The sequence below is a fragment of the Propithecus coquereli genome, unplaced genomic scaffold, assembly GCF_000956105.1.
Source record: "Propithecus coquereli isolate 6110/MARCELLA unplaced genomic scaffold, Pcoq_1.0 Scaffold358, whole genome shotgun sequence".
NCBI lineage: Eukaryota > Metazoa > Chordata > Mammalia > Primates > Indriidae > Propithecus > Propithecus coquereli.
This window is the reverse complement of record NW_012149263.1, coordinates 1,203,797-1,228,121: the sequence shown is the minus strand read 5'-3', so window position 1 is coordinate 1,228,121 and position 24,325 is coordinate 1,203,797. Positions and strand designations below refer to the sequence as shown.

Below are 24,325 nucleotides of genomic sequence, written 5' to 3'. Positions count from 1 at the left end.
GAAACGTAAACGTTTTGAATGTCCTGTACCCAGTCAGGGGACAGACTTCGGTGAACTCAGACAGAGAGAAGTGTTTGGGAAGGTATATTTCCTCCCAGTTATTCTGGAAATCTGGGCTTCGTGTCAGCACCGTGGCGCTGACAGAATCAGTTAGCCGGTGTCCCCATGAATCACCTGTCTTGTGAAAGTGCAGGTTGATTCAGCAGGTCCGGGTGGGGCTGGGATTCGGCGTCTCTAACAAGCTCTGGTGAGGCTGACACTGCCCGTCCTGGTCACTAACCAGGAGCAAGGCCTAGTGGGAGGAGAGGGCGGTGGGTGGAGGGGCTGAGCTGAGCCGCTCTCTGAAGAGCTCCTCGTATATTCGAGATGCGGACATTTTATATAGGTTTTAAGAAAATTTCTCCCAGTTTGTAAGTCTATTTCTAGTTTTTTACATACCAAACTCTTAAGTATGCAAGTAGTCAAAATATCATCTTTTCCCTAGTTTCTGCTCTTGGTGTATTAAAGGTCTTTATTTTCTTCTAGTGCTATGAATACTTCTATAATCTCATTTTTTTCAATTTACCTCTAATCCATCTGCACTTTATTTTGCGGTATACTGTCTAGTGCCCGCTCCTTCCCACCCCTGCCCCTGTCTGGTCCTACACTTTGGATCAGAGCTGCGTGTCCCTTTATGAGGGGGAAACGAGTCAAAGACAGAAGGGAGGAAACTGATGAGGTGTAATTTCCCCCGAATATGTAACCGATATTCCCAGCTCCATGCATGGGATCACTTCTGCCACTGACTGAAAATGCCGTTTGTAAATGCCTTAATATTCGGGGGGAGCTCCTGGGAGCTCTGTTCTGCGGAACCGATTCATCCATTCTGGGGCAGAGACCACACTGCTTTATTTACGGTAGCTTTATAGTATAGTAACATCTGTCAGGACGAGCCCTCCCTCGCCACTTGTCTTTTCCTGTGTTTTCTTACCTATTCTTAGACCTTTGTCCTCCTGAATGAATTTCAGAGTGATTCTGACAAGTTCCAAAAGAGAATTCCGTTAGGATCGTTCGAGGATTCGTATTCAATCAATACATTAACTTTGGGGGCTGGCCTCAGGATCTAAAACGGGGATGTGCATTTTGCTGTCTTGTCCCTCAGGGCCTCAGAGCAGGGGACAGGGAGGCTCTGGTGGCTTTTGTGACACGAGGGTAAGGGGACAAGCGGGCCCTGAGGGTAGACACCGTGCCAGTAGTAAGCGGGACAGATGCCCACGCTGTGGTAGCAATTCTAGCAGGGCAGCGTCCTACATCCCGGCCAGGTCCGCCCGCCCGCTCTGGGCAGGAGGGAGAGCCGAGGGCTCTGAGAGTCCCCTGTTCCACACAGTGATGAGAGCAGGACTCGGGGAGGCCACTTCTCTCCTAGCAGGAGACCAGGCAGTCTGCTGTGCACCTCAGCTCCCGCCGGCTCTCCCGCTAGCGTCACCTTTCCGACCAACGCGAACATCAGTCCAGACGGGTCCTTCAGCTTGACTCAGTTCAGTCCAGCAGCCTGGCTCGCTCCTGCTTCAAAACCAGGAGAGAATCCAGATACTTTGGTGGCAAAGGCCCTTCTGGCTGGATTTTGGGTAGCGTGCAGAAATGAGTGTAAACAGAGACGGTGATGTTATCCACAAACATCGCAACTGAGCAGTAACTCCAGCCACAGGGGGTTGCAACAGGGTCTGCCAGGGAAGGCGGAGCTACCCTGAGAGAAGGACCTCTTTCTCACGGTCCTGGGAAGTCCTCTCTGATGCACATGCCTCAGTCTCCTGACTCAGGAGTCCCTCGCCTACACCCTGCTACCCTGCCCTGTCGCCCCAGCCTGCCTGTGTCCCCACTGACTCTACTCCATTTCTGTCTTCCTAGGGAGCAAGCAGAGAGAGCAGTCACCTCCTGGGGGGCTCCCAAGGCAGTCAGCAGGTAAGCCTCGGGGCAGGCAGGGTTGGCTTCGCAAGGGCCGGTGGAGTGTGCCAAGGGCCTGGGAACAGAAATATCAGTTTCTTCCCGTAAATTCCCGCTCTGAATCTGTGTTGGTGACCATCAGAAGACCACATCTTCCTCTTCAATTCATTCATTCCTTCCCTCCTTCCAGTTGGGATCAGAGTGATGTCAACGTTGTGAGAGCAAAAATAAGGGTCAGGGGGTTATTTCTAAAAACGATACTTAAGAAGGCAGTGTTGGGAAGTGGAAAGTCACTGAGCTTTGAGTCAGGGGTTGAGGGTTCCGACGCCAGCTCTTACACGTGTCACGTGTGTGTCTTCAGGCAAGTCAGTGAAACCCTGTAGCCTGGGCTTCCCCGGATAAAGCGGGGACAGGGAAGCCCGACTTGCGGGCTTCGCTTTCTGTGGTCACTCTAGAGCTTTCTGTACTGTAACCACCCGAGGTGGTGCGGAGTGCAGGTGGTGTAGGCAGGTCCTGGGGCTCGACGCCTGAGTTCAGTGTCCTCACTCCACGCAGGAGCACGGCGGGAAAAGGCTCAGTGCCCAGCATGCGGTGGCGCTGCACGTGCGTGGCTTTCGTTACCAGTGGTGTTTCGGGGACAGGAGAGGGCGGAAGCAGGGGCGTGACTATGATTCGCGGGACTGGGTCACACGGTAGCGAGTCAATCCAGGAGGGCTTTCTGAGGCGGGATTTTAGGTGCCGTGTGAAGAAGAGAAGGTGGCTTCACAGAGAGGGGTACAGGGAGCTTGAGCAAAGGCGAGCGAAGGTGGGCAGGAGCAGGCCGGCAGGCGGCACGCATGATAGGACGCGTAAGCCTCGAACATCAGGCCCCCTTTTCCCCACCCAGGGGCAAGGGTCCCGTGGGGACGGTGTAAGAGGTGAAGCTGTCAATGGAGTCAATACTGTGGTGAGTGAAGGCAACACTCTACCTTGGGCTGGGGCCGTGGTGTCAAGAGTCCTTGCCTCCCCTCCTGACACTTAACATTTCCTGCCTCATGCTCACAAAGTGGCTTCTCAATCGCATCTCATTCTCATTGGTTCCTTAGAACTCTGAGATGTCTTCTGGGCCGTTCAACTTTGACACTTTCTGGAAGGTAAGGTCTGCAGGATAGCTCTGCTCCCTCTGGTTTGGAAAACCAACCCCTGTCCCTTGGCCCTACAGGCTGAAGTCCTCTTTCTAAACCAACAGTCAGCAGTGGCCCTTGACCTCTCCTGGCCTGAAGCCCTGAGCCAATGACATTATGACCCAATTCGGCCTTTCTCCTTTTTTTTCTCTGCAGAATTTTAAATCCAAGCTGGGTTTCATTAACTGGGATGCTATAAGCAAGGTAAGGGCTGGAAGGCCGTGCAATCTTGATCCTTGTGGGAGAGGGATGCGGAGAAGTATTTCGGCCAGTGCCAAAAACAAAAGCAACATAAACAAAAGAAACTGAGAGGGAAGGACAGCAGAGACCTGGAAAGAGAGGGGGGATTTGGGAACAGTTGGGAGCTGAGAATGCGCAGAGGGGGTGGGCCTCTTTACTGCTCAGCATACGGACCTGAGCAGGTTCTGAGCCTCCGCTTCCCCTTCAAGACCCGGAAGGTTAAGGGAGAGTAAGTTGGCTTAATCCCAGCGGGCGGACTGAATGAGGAGCCGGAGGAGCTAAAAGGCCACACGAGGACTGACACCCAGAGAGGGAAAAGGAAACCCGTGTTGGCCCATTGCCTGACGGGTGACAAACCTTGTACGCGCACAACCTTAGAGGACGGTTGGGGCCCAGAGCCCCCCTCTCCTTCCTGCCTGCCCCCCTCCCTCTTGCAGGGGAGCCCCTGGCCAGGCTGATTGGACACCGGAACACCGGAGGCACCCCCAGAGTGGAGGGGGCTGCACAGGGAGGGAGGGGATGAGGGCAGAAGCTGCAATTGGTGGCTCGAAGATATGTCTTGAGCCACTCTTTTTTTAATAATATGAATTAGTTGCCAAAGTTTAGAAATTGAGAGCCTTCACATAACGATCGGGATTTTTGGGTTTTTTTGAAACATCGGGCAAGAGCGGACGCCCTTTCCGGGGGCAGCGATCGGCTAGAGCTGAGGAGCTGCTTCTGCCGTGGGGCGTGCTCTCCGGCGGCCAAACCGCCCTGCCTGACACGGTCATCTCGGCCACTCGACCGGCCCCTGTGAGCAGTGGAGTCTCTGACCTTTAATATAGAAGAAAGGGAGACCTGGATCCTGCCGTCACAAAACTCGTGCTCAGGAAAATCAAAGTCTGACCTATGGGGAATGAGGTGGGGAGAGAAAGACAGAGACGTTCTCAGCTGCAGTGGGTCTCGGTTTGCACGAACAAAATACGTTCTCTGTTTTATGGAGAGTAGTTTCTGGTAGGAGCAAGACTGTTCACTGGACCACGGGGACCGCGGGTTCTGGAGGGAGAACCGGGGCACGTGCAGACGCTTGCCAGAGAGCTGGGACAGACGGCGGACGTTCCTGCTCCTCTAGGGGCAGGATTCGCCCGGGCCGGCTTCCTCGGGGACAGATCCCCAGAGACAGGGGCAGGACAGAGGAGGGCAGAGAAGAGAATGGAACCCAATTTTCCTTCACGGGGGGTGAAGGAGCTCAGGACCTCAGCCAGAGTGAGGAGTGAGGACAGGGGGGCTCTGTGTAACGTTCCTGGCGAGGCAGGAGGTTCTCAAGCCCAGGCTGGGATAGCTGGATTTGTACGGGTGACAGTTTTGGGCAAAAAGGTCCCTGCGGACTGATGGAGCAGAGGCCCATCTACCCCTGCCCTGGCCCACTACGCCCCTGAATTCCTACCCTCAAGCTCCCTCTTAGATCCTATTTCTTTGCCCAGGACCAGAGGAGCTCTCGCATCCCGTGACCTCCAGACACGGAGCTACCAGATGGATGGGAGCCCCCAATTCCCTTCTTAAAAACACCACTATCTCATCATTAATCTCCACCCCTGCCCTCGAAATAAACCTTAGCTGCCCCACACTCCTGGTCTCTGCTCCTTTCTTATGTCTCCACCGTTGTTCTGGGGTGGAGGGGGCGGGGGTTGGAAGGGGCGGCTTCAGCCCCACAGCTGTGGGACGTGGGCTCCAGGTTGCATGGCAGGTGGACAGGGCACACGCCGGGCAGGTCCTGGTCCTGGGGTTTTGCTACAGTTAAGTTCTGCCAGAGGCCGACAGATGGAGAACTCTGTATGCACATGCAGGGAGAGGGAGGGTGGGCTGGCTAAGGCTCCAGAGATCCTGCTTCTTCCTCCTGTTTCCAAAAAGAATTTTCTGGGGTCCCTGAAGACTCCCAGCTCCCCTCGCTCCCCACCTTAGTCACAAGGGAATTCTGCAGGCTGAGAAGAGGCAGCAGAAGGAGTAGGGCCAGGTGAGCGGCTCAGGCCCCCTGCTAACCTGCTCCCCTGCTTTCATCCGCAGAGCCAAATGCCGCCCCCCAGCACGAGAGCCCTCCTCTACTTCCGCCGGCTCTGGGAGGTAGGAGAAGCCTCTTTTGAAGACCCGGGGATCCTGGGCATCCTGTCTCTTCCCACACCTCCCCCAAGGCAGCCCCTCTTTCATTTTTTTTTTTTTTTTTTATGAGACAGAGTCTCACTGTGTTGTCCGGGCTAGAGTGCCGTGGCGTCAGCCTAGCTCACAGCAACCTCAAACTCCTGGGCTCAAGCGATCCTCCTGCCTCAGCCTCCCGGGTAGCTGGGACTACAGGCATGCACCACCATGCCCAGCTAATTTTTTCTATGTATTTTTAGCTGTCCAAGTAATTTCTTTCTATTTTTAGTAGAGACGGGGGTCTCACTCTTGCTCAGGCTGGTCTCGAACTCCTGAGCTCAAACAATCCGCCCGCCTCGGCCTCCCAGAGTGCTGGGATTACAGGCGTGAGCCACCGCGCCCGGCTCCCCGCTTCCATTTTTGAGACGGGTATCATCTTGCCCAAGTCTTAGCACCAACACCCTCTCCAATTCGAACGCTCAGTCTCCCATGCTCATCTTCCTCCCACCCCGAACCACACCCCGGCTCTCAACCCCGCTCCTCCTTCTGATCTGGAAACCTCCCCAGGGGGCTGCCACGCACCAGCCCAGTTCTGCCTCCCCTGGGCCCACTCAACTCTCCTTCTCCCTCCAGGATTTCAAAAGCAACACTCCTTTCTTCAACTGGAAAACAATTGTTGAGGTAAGGGGGACAGACCTTCTCGCTTTGTAGCGAGGAGCCCCAGCTCTGGGACACGGGGTTCGGGGCCCTAGACGAGCGGCTTGCCCAGGTTTCTGTCCTAGTTTCTTACCCTCCCTGCTGAGGACGGCGCCTCCCTCCCTTCCCACTTTCCTCGCTTTACGGGATCTCGAGCGCGGGGTGGGGTGGGAGAGAGAAGCGATGAGTCACGGAGGAGTAGGATGGGAGGTCCTCCTTAGGATAAAAGCGGAGGCCCGAGGGTTGGGGCCTCCACAGGTGCAGAGACATGAAGCTGGCCACGGCCTCCGCTCTGCTGCTGTTTCTGCTGGGCTTGGTCTGGCTCGGGGGCAGCCACGGCTGGGTGGGTACTGCAGGGGGGGCAGGTGGAGGGTGACCAGGGGGAGGAGACCAGGGGGAGGGACCTGGGCTGGGGTCCACCTCTGGTGCTGGAAGGGGTGCACGGGGGAGGAAAGCTGAAAGGAAACAGGAGGGCAGTATGGCAGGGGGTCAGTGGCCTTTGGGAAACAAGACCCGTGGGCCCACGTGCCTGTGTGCGCCAAGTACACAAGGCTGGACAGGTGGGGCCACGCGAAGGGGGAGGTCAAGGCCCCCAGCTGAGGGTCGTCATGCACCTTCATAGAACCAATGTGGCTGTGCTGGATGACTTTCCAAGAAAAGCTAGAAATCTGATTTTTAATTGTTTATAACTAATTTAATTTTTAAAAATGTACACCAAGGCTGGGAACGGTGGCTCATGCCTGTAATCCTAGCATTCTGGGAGGCCTAGGCCGGAGGATCGCTTGAGCCCAGGAGTTTGAGGTTGCAGCGAGCTGTGATGATGCCACTGCACTCCAGCCAGGGTGACAGAGAGAGAGAGAGAGAGAGAGAGAGAGAGAGAGACTCTGTCTCAAAAAAAAAAAAAATCAAGCAAAAAAATGTCTGGAGGCCTCGGGACAACCAGTTCGTGATGTCACTATTAGGGCTAATAGTGGGGTTTGGGGTTTAGGTTCAGCGTCAGGTGTGGGTAAGGCAGAGAGTTAAGTCAGAGTTAGGATTTAACTCTGTGTGTGTGTGTGTGTGTGTGGAGTCCTAGTGTCCTAGCAGAGGAGCCATGGTGGCCCGAACTAGACTCCTTTCCAAATGCTTAGAGTTTCTCTCCTTTCTTGGCTGGGGCGCCATGCGTATATACACGAGTGCCCGCGAGTGCCGGAAGTGGCTTCATCCGCTTTCTTGTGCTTCTCCTCCTTTCCCTCCTTTAACCCAGGGCCAACCTAATCAAGTAGCTTCTGGTAACAGCCCCTCCTTCCTGGGGCCCTGCAGAGCACGGCGTTCACGTGCAGGGATTCAGGGGCCTGGGAGGGAGGCAGAAGGGTTTGGTGCGGGCGAGAGCGGGGCGGGGGCTGAGGTGCCTGCGTCTGTCCCCGGAGCCCGTGTGGCTCCAACTCCCTTGTTGTTCCAGCCGAGTCTCAGGCCGCAGCCGCCAACGCTCCGGGTGCATGGGCGGGGACGGCGTTGCCAAACCTGGTTCTCTCCCCTGCTCCCCAGCCCTGAGTGTGGAAATCTGTGTCCTGTATCTATCTGGGCCATCGGTTTCCTCTGGGCTCACGGCCCTCACCGTAGGCAGGGCTTATCCTGGGCCTGGGGTGGGGGAGACTCTGGGGCTCCACAGGGAGGGCCGGGCCTGGGCAGCGGACGCCGGAGCTCGGGAAGTCTGGCGAGGCCTGAACCAAGGAGACACTCACCGTGGCTCCTGTCTCCTTTCAGGGTGCAGATGCGTCGTCGTCGCTACAGAAGAGGGCAGGTGGTGCTGATCAGGTGAGTCGTTTTGCCCTCAGAATCCCCTGGAAGGCCCCTGGTCCCTCTCAGCCTTGCTCCTGGGTCCGGCCAATCTGAAATTCTCTTTCACTCTTTCAATAATTTGTCAGCCTGGCGGAGGATGGCAAGATGCGTCAGCTTCTAAGGTAAGATATCTGCCACCCGAGCACCTGGTTTAGGTCCTGGTCCTTCTTTCCTTGGTCTCCCACCCTCACCTCCCAAGTGACGCCTGGGAGTTGGGAGAGGTCCCAAGGCAAGGAGGAGGCCGGCCCTCTGGGCTGTGACAATACAGGACGTGAGGATGTGGGCTCTGGCTGGCTGGAGGAGATTCTATAAAAGAAAACACATGGTTGCGGTGGCGCACGCCTGTAGTGCCAGCTACTCGGAGGCCAAGGCAGGAGGATCGCTTGAGGCCAGGAGTTGGAGACCAGCCTGGGCAACTTAGTAAACCCCCATCTGTAATAACATTTTTTAAAAAAGAAAGAAAGAAACGAAAACACGTGACACGAGGAGGGGAGAGGGCAGGGGCTTTAAGAAAGGTCCAGACAGGGCAGGAAGGTGGGGTGTTTACTGCAGAGCAAAATGACTTCATCTCTTCCCTTCCTCCCTTCCACGGCCCCTCCCACTCTTTCTCCCACAGAACTACAATCACAACCAGCAGGCCTATCCCACTGGCTATGGGTGGCAGTACACGGCCAAGGTCCCTGCTAAGGTAAGACAGGCCACTGCCTGTTTCCCACTGGGGTCTCCTCAAGGGGAGAGGGAGAGGCTTTTGTAGCCAGGGTCCTCTGTGTTGGTGGGCTGAGGCCGAATCCGCCCACTCTGGAAGTCAGGCCTCCCCGAGCCTTTGTAAGGGAGACTCGGGTTCCCGAGAGCAGCCCGGGCCGGAGGCTGGAGGGTTCGGTGCTCTGCCCGAACTCACTCGCTCGCTCAGGAAAGTCTGCAAGGGACAGCAGCTGCCATCCCGTGCAAGAGGGAAGACTGGGCACCAGTGCCCTCCCAAAGAGGAGAATGTGGCTCTAAAAATCACACGACACAAGGCAAAACACACGAACAGCCCTTCTTTGTAGCGTTCGCTCTCTGCTGGCCTTTTTGGGAGGTGGGGTTAGGGGGAGGAAAGCAAGCTAGGACTCAGGAGAAGCCAGGCTCGGTGGCAAAATGAATGCCTCATTTCACAAAGGAAATAAATGGAAAAACACACTTGAGAATTTTGTCTCACTCAGTTGCAAAGAAAGCAATCTCACAATGTCAGTAAACGAACATGCTAAATACTAAATAAGCTGTTAAAGAAAAAGTAGTTGGGTCTTTCCCTCCATCAGAGTAACAGAGCCCCCGCCCGTGGGGAGAGGACCTTCTATGGAGAGAGCAGAAACTCTAAGCTGCCTGAAAGGAGGCGGCGATGCAGTTAGTTAAACCTCCCGGTGGGTGTCCACTGCGCCAGTCCCTGTGGCCAGTCTGTCCGCCTACCAGGCAGAGGGAGACCTAGCCTCTTTCGACGTCTCTGGATCAGTGTGCTTGGGGACCACATTCAATGTCGTCTTGGCTAAAATGCACGTAGGACGATAAATCTGCTATTATGCAACACATCCCATAAACTGAATGGCCTTGGCACTCATCCTGGCTTGAGCCTGCCCCTGCCACTGGGCCCTTTGTGAGCCCCGGGGCCACGACGGAGTGCAGGGAGGCCACTAGAACACCATGTCACCTCCTCTGATCTTCTCTTTCCAGGGAGGAGTCACGGCTTCTTCCTCGGTGAGTATGGGGGCCCCAAGAAAGTCTGGCTCGAGAACGAAGGGGCCTGAGGCCAGAGGGTGAGGAAAGGACAGTGTGATGTCCCCTCAGACACTCTCCTTGTCCTGCAGGCTTCCCGGGCGCAACCCAGCCTGCTGCACTGGTTGAAGTTTTGGTAGGTGAGTGTCACAGGGAGCCACACAAGGCTGTGGGACAGCAGCTGGGACATAGTCACCCCTCGGGGCAGGGCCTGGATCTTGGCCCTTCCTCAGACCTCAGTCAGCAGCGTCAGGAAGTCCGGCTTGCTCTGGGTGGATGCTAAGGAATTAAGAAGGAGGAGACCCCATGGTGGGGTGTGGAGACAGACTCGTAAGAAAGTGACCTGGGACACTTGGAAAGCACCCTGTTTGTTCTGAACAAAGCACGGAATGGGGTGGGGCCACCGGGCACGCTCTGAGAAGAAGGTGGCATTCTAGCTTGGGGACAGGGAGCCGGGTAAGATTGTACGGGAGCAACGTGGAACCTTTCGGGCGGAAAGGTTCGGGGGCAGGGCAAAGCCAGGCCCCCGAGGGCAGGAGGGAGTAGATTGGCTTGGCAGAGTCACACAGTTGGTTTTGGGAGAAGCACGAGTGAGGGGTGAGGCAGGTGAACAGCCAGGACAGCAAAGGACCGCGGGAGCCCAGAGGCTGCGCGAAAGGACATTTGGTTCCAGCAGATCAAGGAGTGGCCACATTCTATCGTTGGATCTTGTGCTTCTTCTAGAAAACTATTTCCCGTCACGACTGAGGCCTGAAAACACTGGTCGTCAGGAGACTGACTGGGTCTCCCCAGCCCCCCCACCCCTGCCAGCCCTGGGCTGGGTGGTGACACCTCCACGTTCTGGGTTGGGGACCTGGTCTGTCTGCCCTTTGTTTCCTCCCACTCCGCTGCGGTGTTCCCGCGACCACAGCCTCCGGATAAACCAGCCCCTTCCTACCCGCTCCGTCTTGTGATCCAAAGTCACTGATGGCTCTTTGGGTGGAGCTTCCTATTTTTGAGTTTCTCTGTGGAAATAAAACATGACTCTCGTTTCCCTAAGGCTTTCTCGAATTTTATTCTTTAATGCTACATAGATGGCCTGGATCAGGGAGGATGGAGGAGTGATTTAGGGGCAGATAATTTATCTTCCTCCTGGGAGTGGTATAAAACATGGTAGGCGGAGGGAGACAAGACCTGGGTTTTCTTCTGGACAAGAAGCAGCTAGCTCATCTCACCGTGCCTCAGTTTCCCCATCTGTAAAAAGGAATCTTTGCCCAGCCTACGTCTGAATACCATGCGTACTGCGCTTGAGGCAATCACAGGTGTTCTGGTATCTGAAAAACAACAGTGGAGCTATTCAGATGAGGAGGTCGGAGTGAAGAGGTGTTCAAAGCGGGGAGCCCAGTCCCAGGGGGTCGGGGAGAGGGCAGCGCCCGGGAGCAGGGGCTGGGGGACATGGTGCCCGCCACGTGAGCAGACTGAAGTGGGGTGAAAGCTGCTGCTGGCTTGACGTGCTTAGGAAGGTGGGGGACTGGGTCAAGCCCAGGACCTCATCCTAGGCAGCTGCTCTGTGCTTCCAGAACGCAGAGGGAGGAAGGCGGAACACTTCGACCCCTCGTGTGCCAGGAGCAGGCTGAGGAGCCCCTGCGACAGGGCCGGAGTCTGCAGTTGGAGTCCCTAAGTCCCATCAAGCTGGCACAGTGTGCCCAGATTAAGGAGTCCCCCACTCCCACTGTGTCCCCCGACACCCCTGCAGAGGACCCGGAAGTAAAAGGAGGACAGGAAGCACTGGGCCAGCCGGAGTGACTTCTGCCCAGGTTGCGAGTTCTCTAGGTCATGGCCCCTGGCTGCCTTGGCCCTTGCTCCGTCCCTGGGCTGGGCACAGGACCTGGCACAGGGCTTCAAACAGCTGGGGAATCAATGAAAGGAACCAGGCCCAAAACTGACCCGAGAAGCCAACGTGATCGAAACGCCAGGGTGGGAGAAAGAGCAGAACGACCCCTTCCCTCTGCCTCCCCTCCTCACCTTGGTCCTCACGCGGTGGTGCTGGGCTGTATTCACCACCCCCGGCTCCACGCCGCACCGGGGCCTTGCAGTACCTCCTGGTGGCCACGGGGAGGAGGACGCGGGGCTGTCCCTGAGAGGATGCTCGATCCGCACTGCGACAAGCCTTCCTGGCGCGTGGGGAGGGATGGGACATAGCCGGGAACTCGGCTCTCCTCGGGCCAGTCCCCGAGGGGTCGAGCGAGACCTGGATGTGGTCAAATGATTCTGGATTTTGGGGGCTTTCCTGGCCCAAAGGCTGAAAGCGGCCCCTTCAAGTTTAAAGTAACACCTGCCGCAGGCTAAGGTCCTCTGGCACAAGGGACCCTCCCGTCAAGGGCAGGCCGCCCATCTCTCCTGCGGGGGACTCTCCAGTGACCTCCTCGAGTCCCAGCTTTCATTTTCTTTCCTGATAACTCATTCTCCCCAAACAGCGAGAGGATTCCCCCAGAACAAACTTTTGGTCGGCCCTGGAGTAAAATCCGCGCTCTGCACCGCGGTGGTCTGGCTCTGGCCTCCCTCCCCAGAGTCATCCTGGGCCACACGGCTGCTGTTTCCTGCCCCTGGGCCCCAAGATCTCCAGAAGCCCGGGGCTCCTGCTGCTTCAGGTCTGGCTTCAAATGTCCCTCCCGAAGCCATCTTAACCAAGGATGCCCGGTCATTAGCACGTCGCCTTGTTTTCTTCACGGCACTGTCATTCTCGGAAGTTATCTCGTTTGCTTATTTATTTTTCGTTAGATTGGGATCTATCTCCTCCACCGGAACATAAACTCCTTAGGGCAGGTACTTTGTCCGTCCTGAATTCCCAGCACCGAGAGCCAAAGTGGTCACTTGACAAATATTTACGCATTAGGGAATGGACAAGGGGATCGGAATTAAGTGGGCCCAATCCAGGAAGTCTTCCTGGGAGAAGTGTAAGCAAAGGGCTCACAGGGTGGGCGGCCAGGGAAGAACCAGACCTGCTGGTGAACGAGGCTGCTTTCTTGGGTGTGGTGATAACATTGGCAGAGGGAGGAAGGGATGGGAGGGGGCCGCCATGAGCTCGGCCTCCTAATAGCCCCCACCCCAGCCCCGTTTCTCGCCAAGGATTTCAGGCTTTTCACCTAGGTGTTCACACGGCCCTGAGGAAGCAGGGTCTCTCCCTCCAAATCCCGCATTCCCTCCTGGAACCCAGGAGGCTGGCTCTCAGCCCCTAGGTGTGTCTTGCAATGTAGTAATCAGGGCTGTGCCTCACCTCCTACCCACACTCCACTCAAGTGCTGGCACATCTGGGTTGGGGTGGGGGCAGGCCTGTGGGAAAACAGGGGTTCACTGGTATTTGCTAGCGGGAAGTAGGAACTCAACCAGACCCGGGGATGGGGCACTGCGGAGTCAGACTCTGTCACTCTGCCCGACTCCACTAACCCTGTGTGATTCCTCTAAAGTGGAGCTGAAAAACCCCGGGTGGGTTTTCCTGCCACCCATGATCTGAACTGCTGGGATCCTCTCCCAGAGAGAACCCCTAGACCCTCCCTGCCCCCACCTGGCCAGCACTGAACATCGGATGCTCAGGGAACACAAACTCGCTGAGGCGGTGTAGATGGGGGACACGGGAGGAGCTTGCAGAGAGACGCTGGATTCTAAAGCTAGCACTTACAGCAAAGTCACGTAAAGATGGAATTACCCTGGAAACATCTATCGGGAAGGTGCCAAATGGAAACAAATCCTAAGCCCAATGCAGCCAGTTTTTTTTTCAGCATAGGAACAAGAATTTCTTTGGTTGAGCACAGGAAGTAGTTGGAGCATTGTGTTTGGAGGCATTATACAAAAGTATCTGTCTTTAAAATCTAGAACTTTAAACACTAGAACCAGAACTAGAACACTATCCTTTAAACACATACTTGGTATATGTCAAGATGCTCATACTGTTAGAAGCATCTGGAAACTGATACAATTGCAGGCTCATATTGGGATACTCGCTGAATGCTATTAGCCTCTTAGTTCTCTGTTTTCATTCTGCCCAAGAATGTGAAGTTCAAGGCCAGGTGCGGTGGCTCACGCCTGTAATCCTAGCTCTCTGGGAGGCCGAGGCGGGTGGATTGTTTGAGCTCAGGAGTTCGAAACCAGCCTGAGCAAGAGCGAGACCCCGTCTCTACTAAAAATAGAAAGAAATTAATTGGACAACTAAAAATACATAGAAAAAATTAGCCGGGCATGGTGGCGCATGCCTGTAGTCCCAGCTACTGGGGAGGCTGAGGCAGAAGGATCGCTTGAGCCCAGGAGTTTGAGGTTGCTGTGAGCTAGGCTGACGCCATGGCACTCTAGCCCGGGCAACACAGTGAGACTCTGTCTCAAAAAAAAAAAAAAAAAAAAAGAATGTGAAGTTCAATTCATTGAAATCCATGCCCGAATGCTCAGAGCTGCCACGTACAGTTGTGCAGGTTGTGCACCACAAAAGGACACGCGGTAAAGGGTGCTAGTGGGGGTTCCATGCACCCTGACTCCTCTCTCAGGGCATGGGTCTAACTCACACAAGGTGCCACACGGGCTGGCCACGCCCTTTGTGGGACACTACTCCACAGTATAGCAAAGGTGCAGTTGGGCCGAGGATTTGGAAGCCCAGGTTCTAACGCTGGCCCTGACCCACGCTGGCCGTGTGACCTGGTGTAAGTTATTCAACCTCTCTATGCTGTGGCTCCCCTGCCCAGAATGTGGCTAATTACAGTACCCACTTCACAGAATCACTGCGACATTTCAATGAGATCACGTATTCGGAGCACTTAGCACAAGGCCGGCCCACAGTGCGCCCTCAATAAACGGCTGACGCTATTATTAGCACCATTAGGTGGAGAGGAAAACACAGCGAGGGCAATTGGTTGCCACAGAGCAATGACAGACTAGATTCTAGAGCCAAACAGAAGATGGTGTTCGGACCGCCCGCTGTTTGGGATGACCCGTGGCCAAACTGACACTGGGTCCCTCCGCCAGCACACCTGATTGTAGCGATCGCACAACCGCAGCTCTTTTTTATCTGATTCTTCCTTCCTTCCGCTCCTGGAGTTGACCGTGTGCTGACAGAACGGTGGTCGATGAGCTTTTTCGGCCACTGTTCACTAATTAGCAAGAATTCGTCACACACAAAAACTTGTGTCCTCCAGAAAACCTTTCGGGAGGAGCCCCACCCACCTGCATCGTTCTCTAACTCATTCCCTCTGGTAGCACCAACCGAACGTGACATCCACTGCCGCATGGCCATCTGTGCTAGGCTAGTGCTCCTCAAGCACTGTCTCCTCGGGGGGCTCTGCAGAGGGGAAGCTGCCATGACAGAATCAGGGGAGGCTTCCTGCAGCTAAAGAGGTGTACGGGCAGGGTGAGCATTGAACTTCTGGGTTCATGAAGACTGTTCGCGAATGACATTAGCTCTCCCGCCCTCGGCCTGCCATCCGTGTGTGTTGCATCAGGCCCGGGTGAGCAGGCCCACTCGCCGATAAGGCCCCGGCTTGCCCTGCCAGCGCCCCTCGTGTCCCAGCACCTCCCTGTTACACCAGGAACCGGTTGGACCACCTGAACTTCATTGTGGAGAAGGCTGCTTGATTAGGATGTTTTGTCACTTTGAGATGATCCAACTTCTAAGCCCAGGGTAGGGTGGGGTGAGCTCAACGAAACGGGGTAGGCACTCCGAGTTCAGGACACCTAGATCCCGTCTCCAACCGGGTGTCCCTGAGACCTGCTTTTTGCTTTTCTGTGCTTCTCTCTTCCCTGTCTTCTTAGCTCACGACAGTCACCTCTGCGAAGATCCAAGAGCAAAAGATGGGCAGCTGGATAAGTGGCGGCGGCCAGCCACGAGGGAGGAAAGTGTATGCCTTGGCAGAAGGGTGCCTGAATATTAATTCTGACAATGCAACCTAATAAATGCCGACTTCATGCATGTTCTGCGTAAGGCATGGGGAATACCAGGCTGATCATGATAAAGTTCCTGACCTCAAGGAATTTAGTATTCTAAATGGGAAACAAGAGAAGATCATAAATGACTCCAGGTGCAACGCCAGAGACACAAACGAATTGATATGGCAATTCTGGGAAGGGAAAGCGGTGTGTGTGTGGGGGGATCGGGGACGGTGGGACAAGTCAGGGAAGCTTCACCAAGAGGGACTGGGATCTGAGAACTGCAGGAGAGAGTAGGACATTTTAGGAATAAGGAGCGGCATGGCTGGAGGCTTGGAGGATGGAAAAAGAAGGGTCTATCTGGAAAGGAGCTCAGTTTGGCTAGAATGCGAGGTACGTACAAAGCTAGTGAAGGATGAGATTGTTAACAAGGCAGGTTGAGGGCAGGGCACGGAAGGCCTTCGATGACAGTCTAAGGAGTTCACATAGAACTTGGCAGAAAAAAAAAAAAAAAAGCTTGAATTATAAGAGAGGAAGGAGGGATGGAGGGAAAGAGACGAAGACAAAAGGAGAGGTTGCCTGAGCGCCACCGCCAATCCCTCGGAGGGACAGGTCGGACCTGTCTCCATCCCGGCCATTGTCATGAAGAGACCCATTGCTGCCTCACCTTCCAAGTGCCTGGGGCAGGACGTGAATTGAGAAATCCGAGGTAGATGGGGAACAGTCCCTGCCTCCCCCTCCCAGAGCCCCGGGGGTGGGTGACAGAATCTGGGGGTGAGTCAGTGGGGCGGGGACCTCATTTCTGCTTGGGAATATAAAGAGCAAGCAGGGAGGCCCCGCCTCAGAGCACCCCAAACCTGACACCATGAAGATCCCAGTTCTTCCCGCAGTGGCTCTCCTCTCTCTTCTGGCTCTGCACTCCGCCTGGGGGGCCGCCCTGGGGGGTTCTGAGGTGAGCACAGCACCTGCGGGTTTTTCTTATACCTATGATCCACCAACCCCTCAATTTCTTTACCTGCTGTCCGTTACCGGGTAAGTGGCTCTGATTTCCGGATGTTGGCAGGGGCTGTAGGGAAGCCGGGGCTCTGAGGAAGGGAGGAACAGAGACGCTTATGTTTCCGGACGGGATGGAAGCATGGTGGGGGGGCTAGTTTACTAAATCCCGGGAGGAGACGAAGACTGAGGTGGGTCGTCTGGGCTCAGCCTCATCTACGATCCAGAATTCTTGTGACCCAGCCCCGGCTAGAGAGGAATACTGCTGTCCATTCTGGATTTAAAAGTCTAAGGCGGGGGTCACAGACTCAGCTGCTGAGGGTCCAAGCCAGTGGTGTCAGGGAGCAGGGGTGCCCCAACCTAAAAGGGGGCAGTCCTCACTCCTCTGCTGCAGAGGGGAAAACGCGCCCAGTGTTCAGTCTTAAAAATTTCAGGAGAAACTGGAAATCTGGATTTATTTATGAATTCTTACTGATTTGAAATGTTTAATCCAAATTCAAAAACAAGCAAGCCACACTGCTATGAGATGCAGACATTTGGGTCTAGGCTGTGGGCTGGTGTTCGAGACCTCTGTTTGGGGGGAGAGAGGAAGAAGGGAGCCGACAAGATGGGATGCACTGTGGCCTGGGGGTGTCACTGAAGGGAAGAGGGAAAGGGAGACTCTAACGCTGGTGGCAATAACGGGACAAAGCAAACCAGGTCGCCTCAGCAGCATGGCTCCCCTCTGCACGCTGGCCTTCCCCACCCAGCTATGGGGCCGAGCATGGGTGTCTCCGCAACGCCCCGACTCAACCGCGGAGCACCGCCAGCTGGTTTCTCCTGGGAGGAGCCCTCTTTGCTCCGCCCTTTCCACCTGCTGCCCCGGTAGATGCGGGCCTGAGATTCGAACTTCCGCCTTTTTCCACTCCTGCTCCTCACCTCGTGTATCTGCCAAGCACGTGCACGACCGGAACGGAGAGCGTTAACACTCCTGGCCCCGCGGTGGAGAATGGGCTGTATTCTCTCAGGCACTGGCAGACGCCGGCAGGGAGGGACCTGCCACCGTGTGATCATTTGCTTTCTATTTTCCCTCTCACTTTCCAGGAAGAAACCACCATCGGCAACTACGTGGCGGGATCCGAGGTGAGCCATCTGTCCCCCCACGCACTCCGGCCACGAGTGCGTCCCCTGTCTCCTCGTGCTCCTTAGCAACTTTCCTAACACCGTGCTTTTTCGCCTAGGCCTTTAACCCTCAGTTCTTGAACATTGACAAGTTGCGATCTGTAAGTACAGTTTTCTAGTGCTGCCCCCACGGTATCCGCATCGTAGAGGGCATGGACGCCCTGGTAGAGCTTGCAGAGCTGCCACGGCCCCCCCACCTTTTCCAGAGGGCCAGGGGCTGAGCTTCCTCATCCCCTGACCTGTTTCTGGACTCTCTCTTTCTCCACAGGCTTTTAAGCCTGATGAATTCCTGAACTGGCACGCGCTCTTCGAGGTGAGTGCTTGGGTGCCCCCTACTCTCCTGGCCGAGAGTTTTCTGGTTTTAAGCCTTTTGGTTCCCTCCTGAGTTCTAGGAGGGAGCAGCTGCCCTGCCCTCCTGGATGCTGCCCAGTGTATTGTCAACCAAAGAAAGCTTCCCCGATAGCCTGGTGTGGCTACACCCTATTTTCCTAAGATAGCAGTGGAAGAGCAGGGCCACAAAGATAGTTCCGGAAGAGGAAGAACTTAATCAGTGAAGATTTTATTTGAATTCCCCCATCCTCGATGAAGAAACTCATCCTCTCTGAAAAACCTGAGGTCCACCCAAACGTAGACGGCTAAGTCAGCGACAGAGCTGGGATAGAGCTTGCATCTCATGACTCTTCACCTACCTTCCATGTGGCTTCATGCAAATGTCTGCAGTTGTCTGAGCCTCAGTTTCCTCATCTGTGATGTGGGGATGAGGACGGTACCTAGCTCAAAAAGTTGCTGTAGAGACCAAATGAAATCATGCCTGCAGAGCAATTAGGACAAGGCAGACACAGAATAAGTCTTCGGGAAATATTAGCTCTTACTGTAATTAGGGAACAATAACACCACGGTCACTAGGGGTGCTCATTTAGTGTGTGCTTCCTGATTCACGCTCACCTGCCTTACGACACATCACTCTCTCTCTTTTTGTTTTTAGGCTATCAAAAGGAAACTTCCTTTCCTCAACTGGGATGCTTTTCCTAAGGTAAGAGGCGGTGGGCGTTAGCGGGGTACAGAGGTTGGGGTGAGGGGAGAAGCAGAGGATCGGGAGGAGGGTAGGGACAGTAAAAGGAAGATAAACCTTCTTCTCGCCAAAGCAAAGGGAAATCTCAGCTGCTAAATTTAGAGGAGAATGGGCACTTATGATGGGGCAGAAATTCCTTTCCGTCAGCACCCCGTCCTGTACCGGGCTTTCTTGTGGGGACTCCAGCACCCAGGGGTCCCCAATCTTGCCATATCCCCTCTCCCTCCAGCTGAAAGGATTGAGGAGTGCAACTCCTGATGCCCAGTGACAGCCCCTTCAAGAGCCAGCACTGCCGACCCCGCTGGAAGAGGGGGCTGGCGTGGGATCTGACTCCCATCCTACGATAATGCTTTCCTGGTCCAATAACTCCAATAAAATGTTTTGCATCCAAACAGCTCCTGTATTCGTGTCTTTGTCCCTATCCCATTGGGCCCTAGAAAGGAATTGAGATGGAATGAGCTCCAAGATTGGTAGGCAGAAATCTTGAATTCTGAGAGGAGAGTAAGTAGGAAGAAAGGAGGACTTACCAAGGTGGCAAGAGACCCCCTTGTGTCCTAGCTCCTTAGTACTGGCTGGCATCCTCGAGGAGCATGAAGCTATGAGTTGCTTAGTAAGATGTCCGAGAAATCAAATCTGTTCGCCGACCCACTGGTATCCTCCCGCCACCTGCCTTCTGAAACCCTGACGCCGTTTGTGGTGGCGATTTCATATAACAGAGCTGTCCTGGAATCCCAGGCTCAGGATCCGGCTTAAATCATGCCAGCCCGGAAGAAATCCTAGTTTTGGAATTAGGGTAGGTTATAAATAAAGAAAAGCAGCAATGTGACCTTGGGCTTTTCTAAGCCTCTGCTTCTTTATCTGTGAAACGAGTGTGGAAATAAATGAGAATGATAATAACTACCTTGTGGTGTTGTTACGAAGGTCAAACGAGATAAACATGTAAAGCCCCTTGCGCAGGGCCGGGCATACAGTAGATACCATATTGCAACTTCCCCAGTTTCAACCAGAGAGCTGCCGCAGTGACCCAGATTCGCTCAGTCACTCACCTACCCACTCGTCCATGCATCCATCCACCCATTAACGGCAAAGATCTTGCAACATGGAATGGATTCAGTTTTGCTTCCAGCAGATGTCGTCTGTATGACCTTCTCCACGTGCTTAAAATGCCGAATTAGTTGGCATTATTTCTTGTTTCTCTTGTAAAATAGGAAAACTGGAGAACAACGGATCTGTGATGGGCTTAAAGCCAAGTAGCATCTGTCCTCTTTACTTAGGACGTGACTTCCAGGTAAATTTCCACCTGGCAAGCTTCACTTTTTCCCACTGCCTTTTGGCCTTTACAAGCAACTGGATTTGCAAGCCACGGACTGCCGCTTAATTAAGGAGGTGGACTGAAAGGGAAATTAAACTTAGTCCCTCCTTTCAAGGAGCTTACAGACTAGATGAATAAGACATGTAAATGCTCTTACAGTCTTGCTTCTAATTAACTAACAATAATACACACAAAGGCGAGGAAACTCATAAATGAGATGACCTACAGAGAAGAAAATAATGGACACTGGTCAAACGCCACAATCAACTAGAATGCTTAGCAAAGACTGAGCACCCACAAATCGGATGATAGGAAATGGAGTAGGGGAAGAAGGGGGCAGGTCCTTAAGGGACATTTGAGTGGCGAGGTTTTAGGGGAAGACTAAAGAGTCCTAGGAGGACTAAGAGTCACCATACAAAAGTTAAGAGCATCTCTGAGATAAAGCAGCGGTTCTCAAAGTGTGGTCCTGGGACTGGTAGCATCAGGATCACCTGGGAACTTACAAGAAATGCAAATTCTTGGGCCCCACCCCACAGTTACTGTATCAGAAACTGGGGGTTGTGGTGCAGCCATCATGTTTAAACAAGCCCTCTGGGTGAGTCTGATGCATTAAAGCTTCAGAACCACTTCAAAAAGGAAAATTAGAAAATGATTAATCCAAACTCTGTAAAATAATTTGTGTGACCATGGCCCAGAGAGCTACACCCAAGAAGTCTTAAGCAAGTGGTCTCACCATGGTTGGAGTTATAGTTCGGTTTTATACATTTTGGGGAGACAGGAATTACACGCAAAGTCATGAATCAATACATGGAAGGTGAACACTGGTTTGGCCGAAAAGGCAGGACATCTCAAAGCAGGCTTACAGGTTATAGGAGGGTTTAAAGATTCTTTGATTTGTGATTGGTTAAAGAAATGAAGCTTTGTCTAAATGTTACCGAAAGTCCTGTACTTGTCCCAGAGGCCGAATCGGTGAGAACAAAGAAGAACAAGGACAAGTGGTTTGAGGAAAAGGAAACAGATGTTTATTAATTTGCCAGCAAATGAGGAGGATGGCAGAGTAGCGTCTCAAAAGACCACCACCTCGCCTTTAAACAGAAAAACAGGACTTTTTAAAGGGGGGTTTTGGGGGTTGGGCTCAGGTCTATCTGACTGGTGTCATGGCTATTGTTGTTCAACTGTAAGTGATAGTTTCAGTGAATCTTATCTCTGTTGACTCCAATCTTGTGACAATTCTGTTGAGCCATCTGTGGTTTAAGATATTAGAAAACAAACAGCAAAGAACATTTGTGTGCCCCTTTGATTACTGGCCTCGGGAAGGAATGGAGGTTTTAATTCCCAAAAAGGGTGGAGGGTTTTAAAGAGACAACTTCATCACCCTTTTTCAGAGCTTTACCTCTGTTACATAAATGCTTGGAATGTTTTAAGTTAAGATGAGGAAGTCTGTCAATCAAAGACAAGCCACTGGACATATACCCAGACTCAAGTGATCTGTTAAGTAAATCGAGGACCTGCTGGTGTGGTTTAAGCTTTGTCTTGGATAGCCTTAAGCTTGTTAATGAGTTACAAAGGATCTTTCCAAGAAGGGTGGAGGGTGTGACAAGGCATGTCTGGCCTTCCTTCTCATGGCCAGCAACTCAGCTTTATGGTATTTCTGGGGTCCCCTTGGCCAAGAGGGGGTCCATTCAGTCAGCTTGGGGCCTTAAGATTTTATTTTAGTTCACAATACTTAGAGAACTGTTATTTGCAACTGTACTAATTTGTTCTAGTCAAACAGACAAGGCTCAGAAAGGTAAAGTGAATTTCCCAAAGGACAGAGAAGAAGTAGCAGAGGCAGGTTCGAAACCCAGGTCCTGTCAGACTTCAAAGACACAGAATTTTTAACTTTTTTAATTTCCTGTGTCTATAAGACATAAAAAGTTCCCAGGTATTGAATGCCTATAATGTGTAAGATACTGTCTTAAGTACTTTACAATCATGATCTCATTTAATTCTTGTGACTTTAAGAAGTAGTTACTATTATCCATTATTATCCAGAAAAGAAAAGAAAACTCAGAAGGGTAAAGCATGGCTGGGTTTAACTTCCTGTCACTGAAGTTTCACATCAGATTCCTGAAGGACAAAACCAAGATTAAAGTACAAAGTTGTGGATAAGTGCACCCCAGCAACTACCATCCCAGGGATACACTAGACAGAAACTCTTGCATGTGTATGCAAAGAGGCAGGTATAAGTATATTCACAGCAGCAATGCTTGGACTAGCTCAAAATTGGAAACCACCTAAATGTCCACCAATAAAAGAATGGGTGTATAAAATAGGGTATACCATACAATGGAATGAGAGTGTTACATGTATCAACTTGGTTGTGTTGGGATGGAAATGGGGTGATCTCTTTCTTCCCCATCATAAATGGTCACTCCTATAACAAAAGATGGGGTAACAAGGGAAAAACCTAACAAATTTAATACGTGATCATGTATGCAAGGGAGTTATACAAAATAGGAAATCTCCAAGATGGCAGAAGTTTTTTATAACATCCAGAGGTAACAGAAAGAATAGGGCCTTGGAGAGTGGCAAGGCAGGTTATGGGAGAGAAACAGAAGGAAAGGCCTGGCTAGGGAAGGTGGTCTTGTTATGCAAATGAAACCTCACAGTAGCAGCCTTCAGAAAGAACAGACAGTAGTGTATGGTAAGTTTCTCTGTCAGACCTTCAACAGATGTCAGAGGCTTAGTCTCTTTCCTTTGAGTTAATCTTTCCTGGGCCTAGACAAGGGTGGGAAGGGGCTCAGAGAAAGCTTGGCTATCCATTTCACTAATGTACATTTTCTCTACAGACGCAAATCTCCTCCACAAAAGGCAGCTTTTCAGGCCTATTCCTGTCTGCAGTATCTCTGAATAACCACCCCCAAATATGCCAAAGAGGTCTATTTTTGGGCGAGATATTTTGGTTTCCTTTAGCTTGTCTGAAAAACATAATGTTAAATAAAAAAACCAAGTTGCAAAATGATACCTACAGTGTGAAACCTCTTATGTAAAGCTTGCCCAGTTTACTTGATTACGAACCCCCACAACGATGGCGCACTGGAGGCAGCCCAAGAACTCTGACAAGGTGAACTGTCGTCAGATGCTACTGACAGGTGAACACAGCACGCCGCCCCGGATGACTATCCTCCCATTAAGACCTCCCACCGCATTTTCTAACACCCAACAGACCAAACTACAACAACATTCTTGGGCGCTCCTCCCCTACACCAATGACAACCCAAACAAACAAAAAGCTTCCTGCCTTTTCCCACTACTAGACTCCTCACTTTGCTCGCGTGAAGCCGAGTCTCCCTCCCAGGCTGGTTTCCTGGGCCAATGCTCCTCAGTGTCCATTAAACAATTGAGCTTTCACATTTACCCTCCTACCAGCCTCCCAATACCCATTGGATACATCGTCACTTCCTAGGATCCCTGAAAACCCCTTTTATGTTAAATCAGACCATGCCATCTTTCTACTTGGGACCTTCTCACATGTCCCATTACTTTCAGACAAAACCCCATAGACTTTACCATGCACCTCATCTCCTACCTCCCCCTACCCTCATGAACACTTTGCTCAGGCCCTTCTCCTCCTCCGGGCTCCTCAAACAGGCTAAGCTTGCTTCCTCTGCCTATGGGATGCATGACTCATCTCCTTCCTTGCTCCCTTGCTTCATTCAGGTCTCTGTGGTGATGGCACCTCCCCGGTGAGGCTTGCCAGTCTGATTGCCCAACCTAAAGCATCACCTGCCCTTTTGATCTTCTAACCTCGCTTTAGATTTTGTTCTAGCCAGAAACCCTTTCCCACTATGACAAACTTCACTCTTCATACACAGCACCCTCATCACTCCTTCCCAACACAGCGGCAGGGATCCTGGATGTCCCTGCAGCACGGGTGCTCTAACGAGGACAGCCCTCAGGACCTCCGATTACCACAGATCCCCCGTGCAGCTTATTCTCAGGGTAGCCCTCCTTACTAATTCCTAACAGCACATCTGGGGCCTCTCCCCTATGGAGGCAGGAGCTAGGAAGACTTAAAATTTTCAGTCCTTAAGTTCTCTCCAAATGAGATTGCTCAGAGAGTCGCAGAGGAAGGCCAACTGGATTGAGACCGAATTCACTCATTCACTGTACAACTTAAACATTGTGTCCCATCACCAGACCAGCTCCTTGTTGCTT

General features: G+C 52.9%; 2 protein-coding genes across 2 annotated transcripts in view; both read left to right on the top strand.

Annotated features, from left to right (window-relative positions):
* Window positions 1-10,469, top strand: part of DMKN (dermokine) — a 14,052-nt gene extending 3,583 nt beyond the window's left edge. The window contains 11 exon segments of the mRNA XM_012651489.1: window positions 1,888-1,941; window positions 2,810-2,869; window positions 3,009-3,056; window positions 3,243-3,290; window positions 5,370-5,426; window positions 6,072-6,119; window positions 7,881-7,931; window positions 8,572-8,643; window positions 9,660-9,683; window positions 9,794-9,841; window positions 10,425-10,469. Coding sequence (XP_012506943.1) covers window positions 1,888-1,941; window positions 2,810-2,869; window positions 3,009-3,056; window positions 3,243-3,290; window positions 5,370-5,426; window positions 6,072-6,119; window positions 7,881-7,931; window positions 8,572-8,643; window positions 9,660-9,683; window positions 9,794-9,841 — 510 coding nt within the window. The 3' untranslated portion in view covers window positions 10,425-10,469.
* A 5,983-nt stretch (window positions 10,470-16,452) lies between these two features.
* Window positions 16,453-19,081, top strand: KRTDAP (keratinocyte differentiation-associated protein). Its single transcript, XM_012651538.1, has 5 exons — window positions 16,453-16,539; window positions 17,664-17,702; window positions 18,010-18,054; window positions 18,727-18,774; window positions 19,043-19,081. The coding sequence occupies exons 1-5, from the start codon at window positions 16,453-16,455 to the stop codon at window positions 19,079-19,081; spliced, it is 258 nt and encodes an 85-aa protein (XP_012506992.1).
* Window positions 19,082-24,325: the final 5,244 nt, after the last annotated feature.

What these genes read in the sequence shown, in the direction of transcription:
- KRTDAP (XM_012651538.1), top strand. Translation starts at nt 16,453, where the DNA reads ATGAAGATCCCAGTTCTTCCCGCAGTGGCTCTCCTCTCTCTTCTGGCT. An exon ending in CCGCCCTGGGGGGTTCTGAG is followed by an intron (nt 16,540 to 17,663) that starts GTGAGCACAGCA and finishes CTCACTTTCCAG; the next exon opens with GAAGAAACCACCATCGGCAA. An exon ending in ACTGGGATGCTTTTCCTAAG is followed by an intron (nt 18,775 to 19,042) that starts GTAAGAGGCGGT and finishes CTCTCCCTCCAG; the next exon opens with CTGAAAGGATTGAGGAGTGC.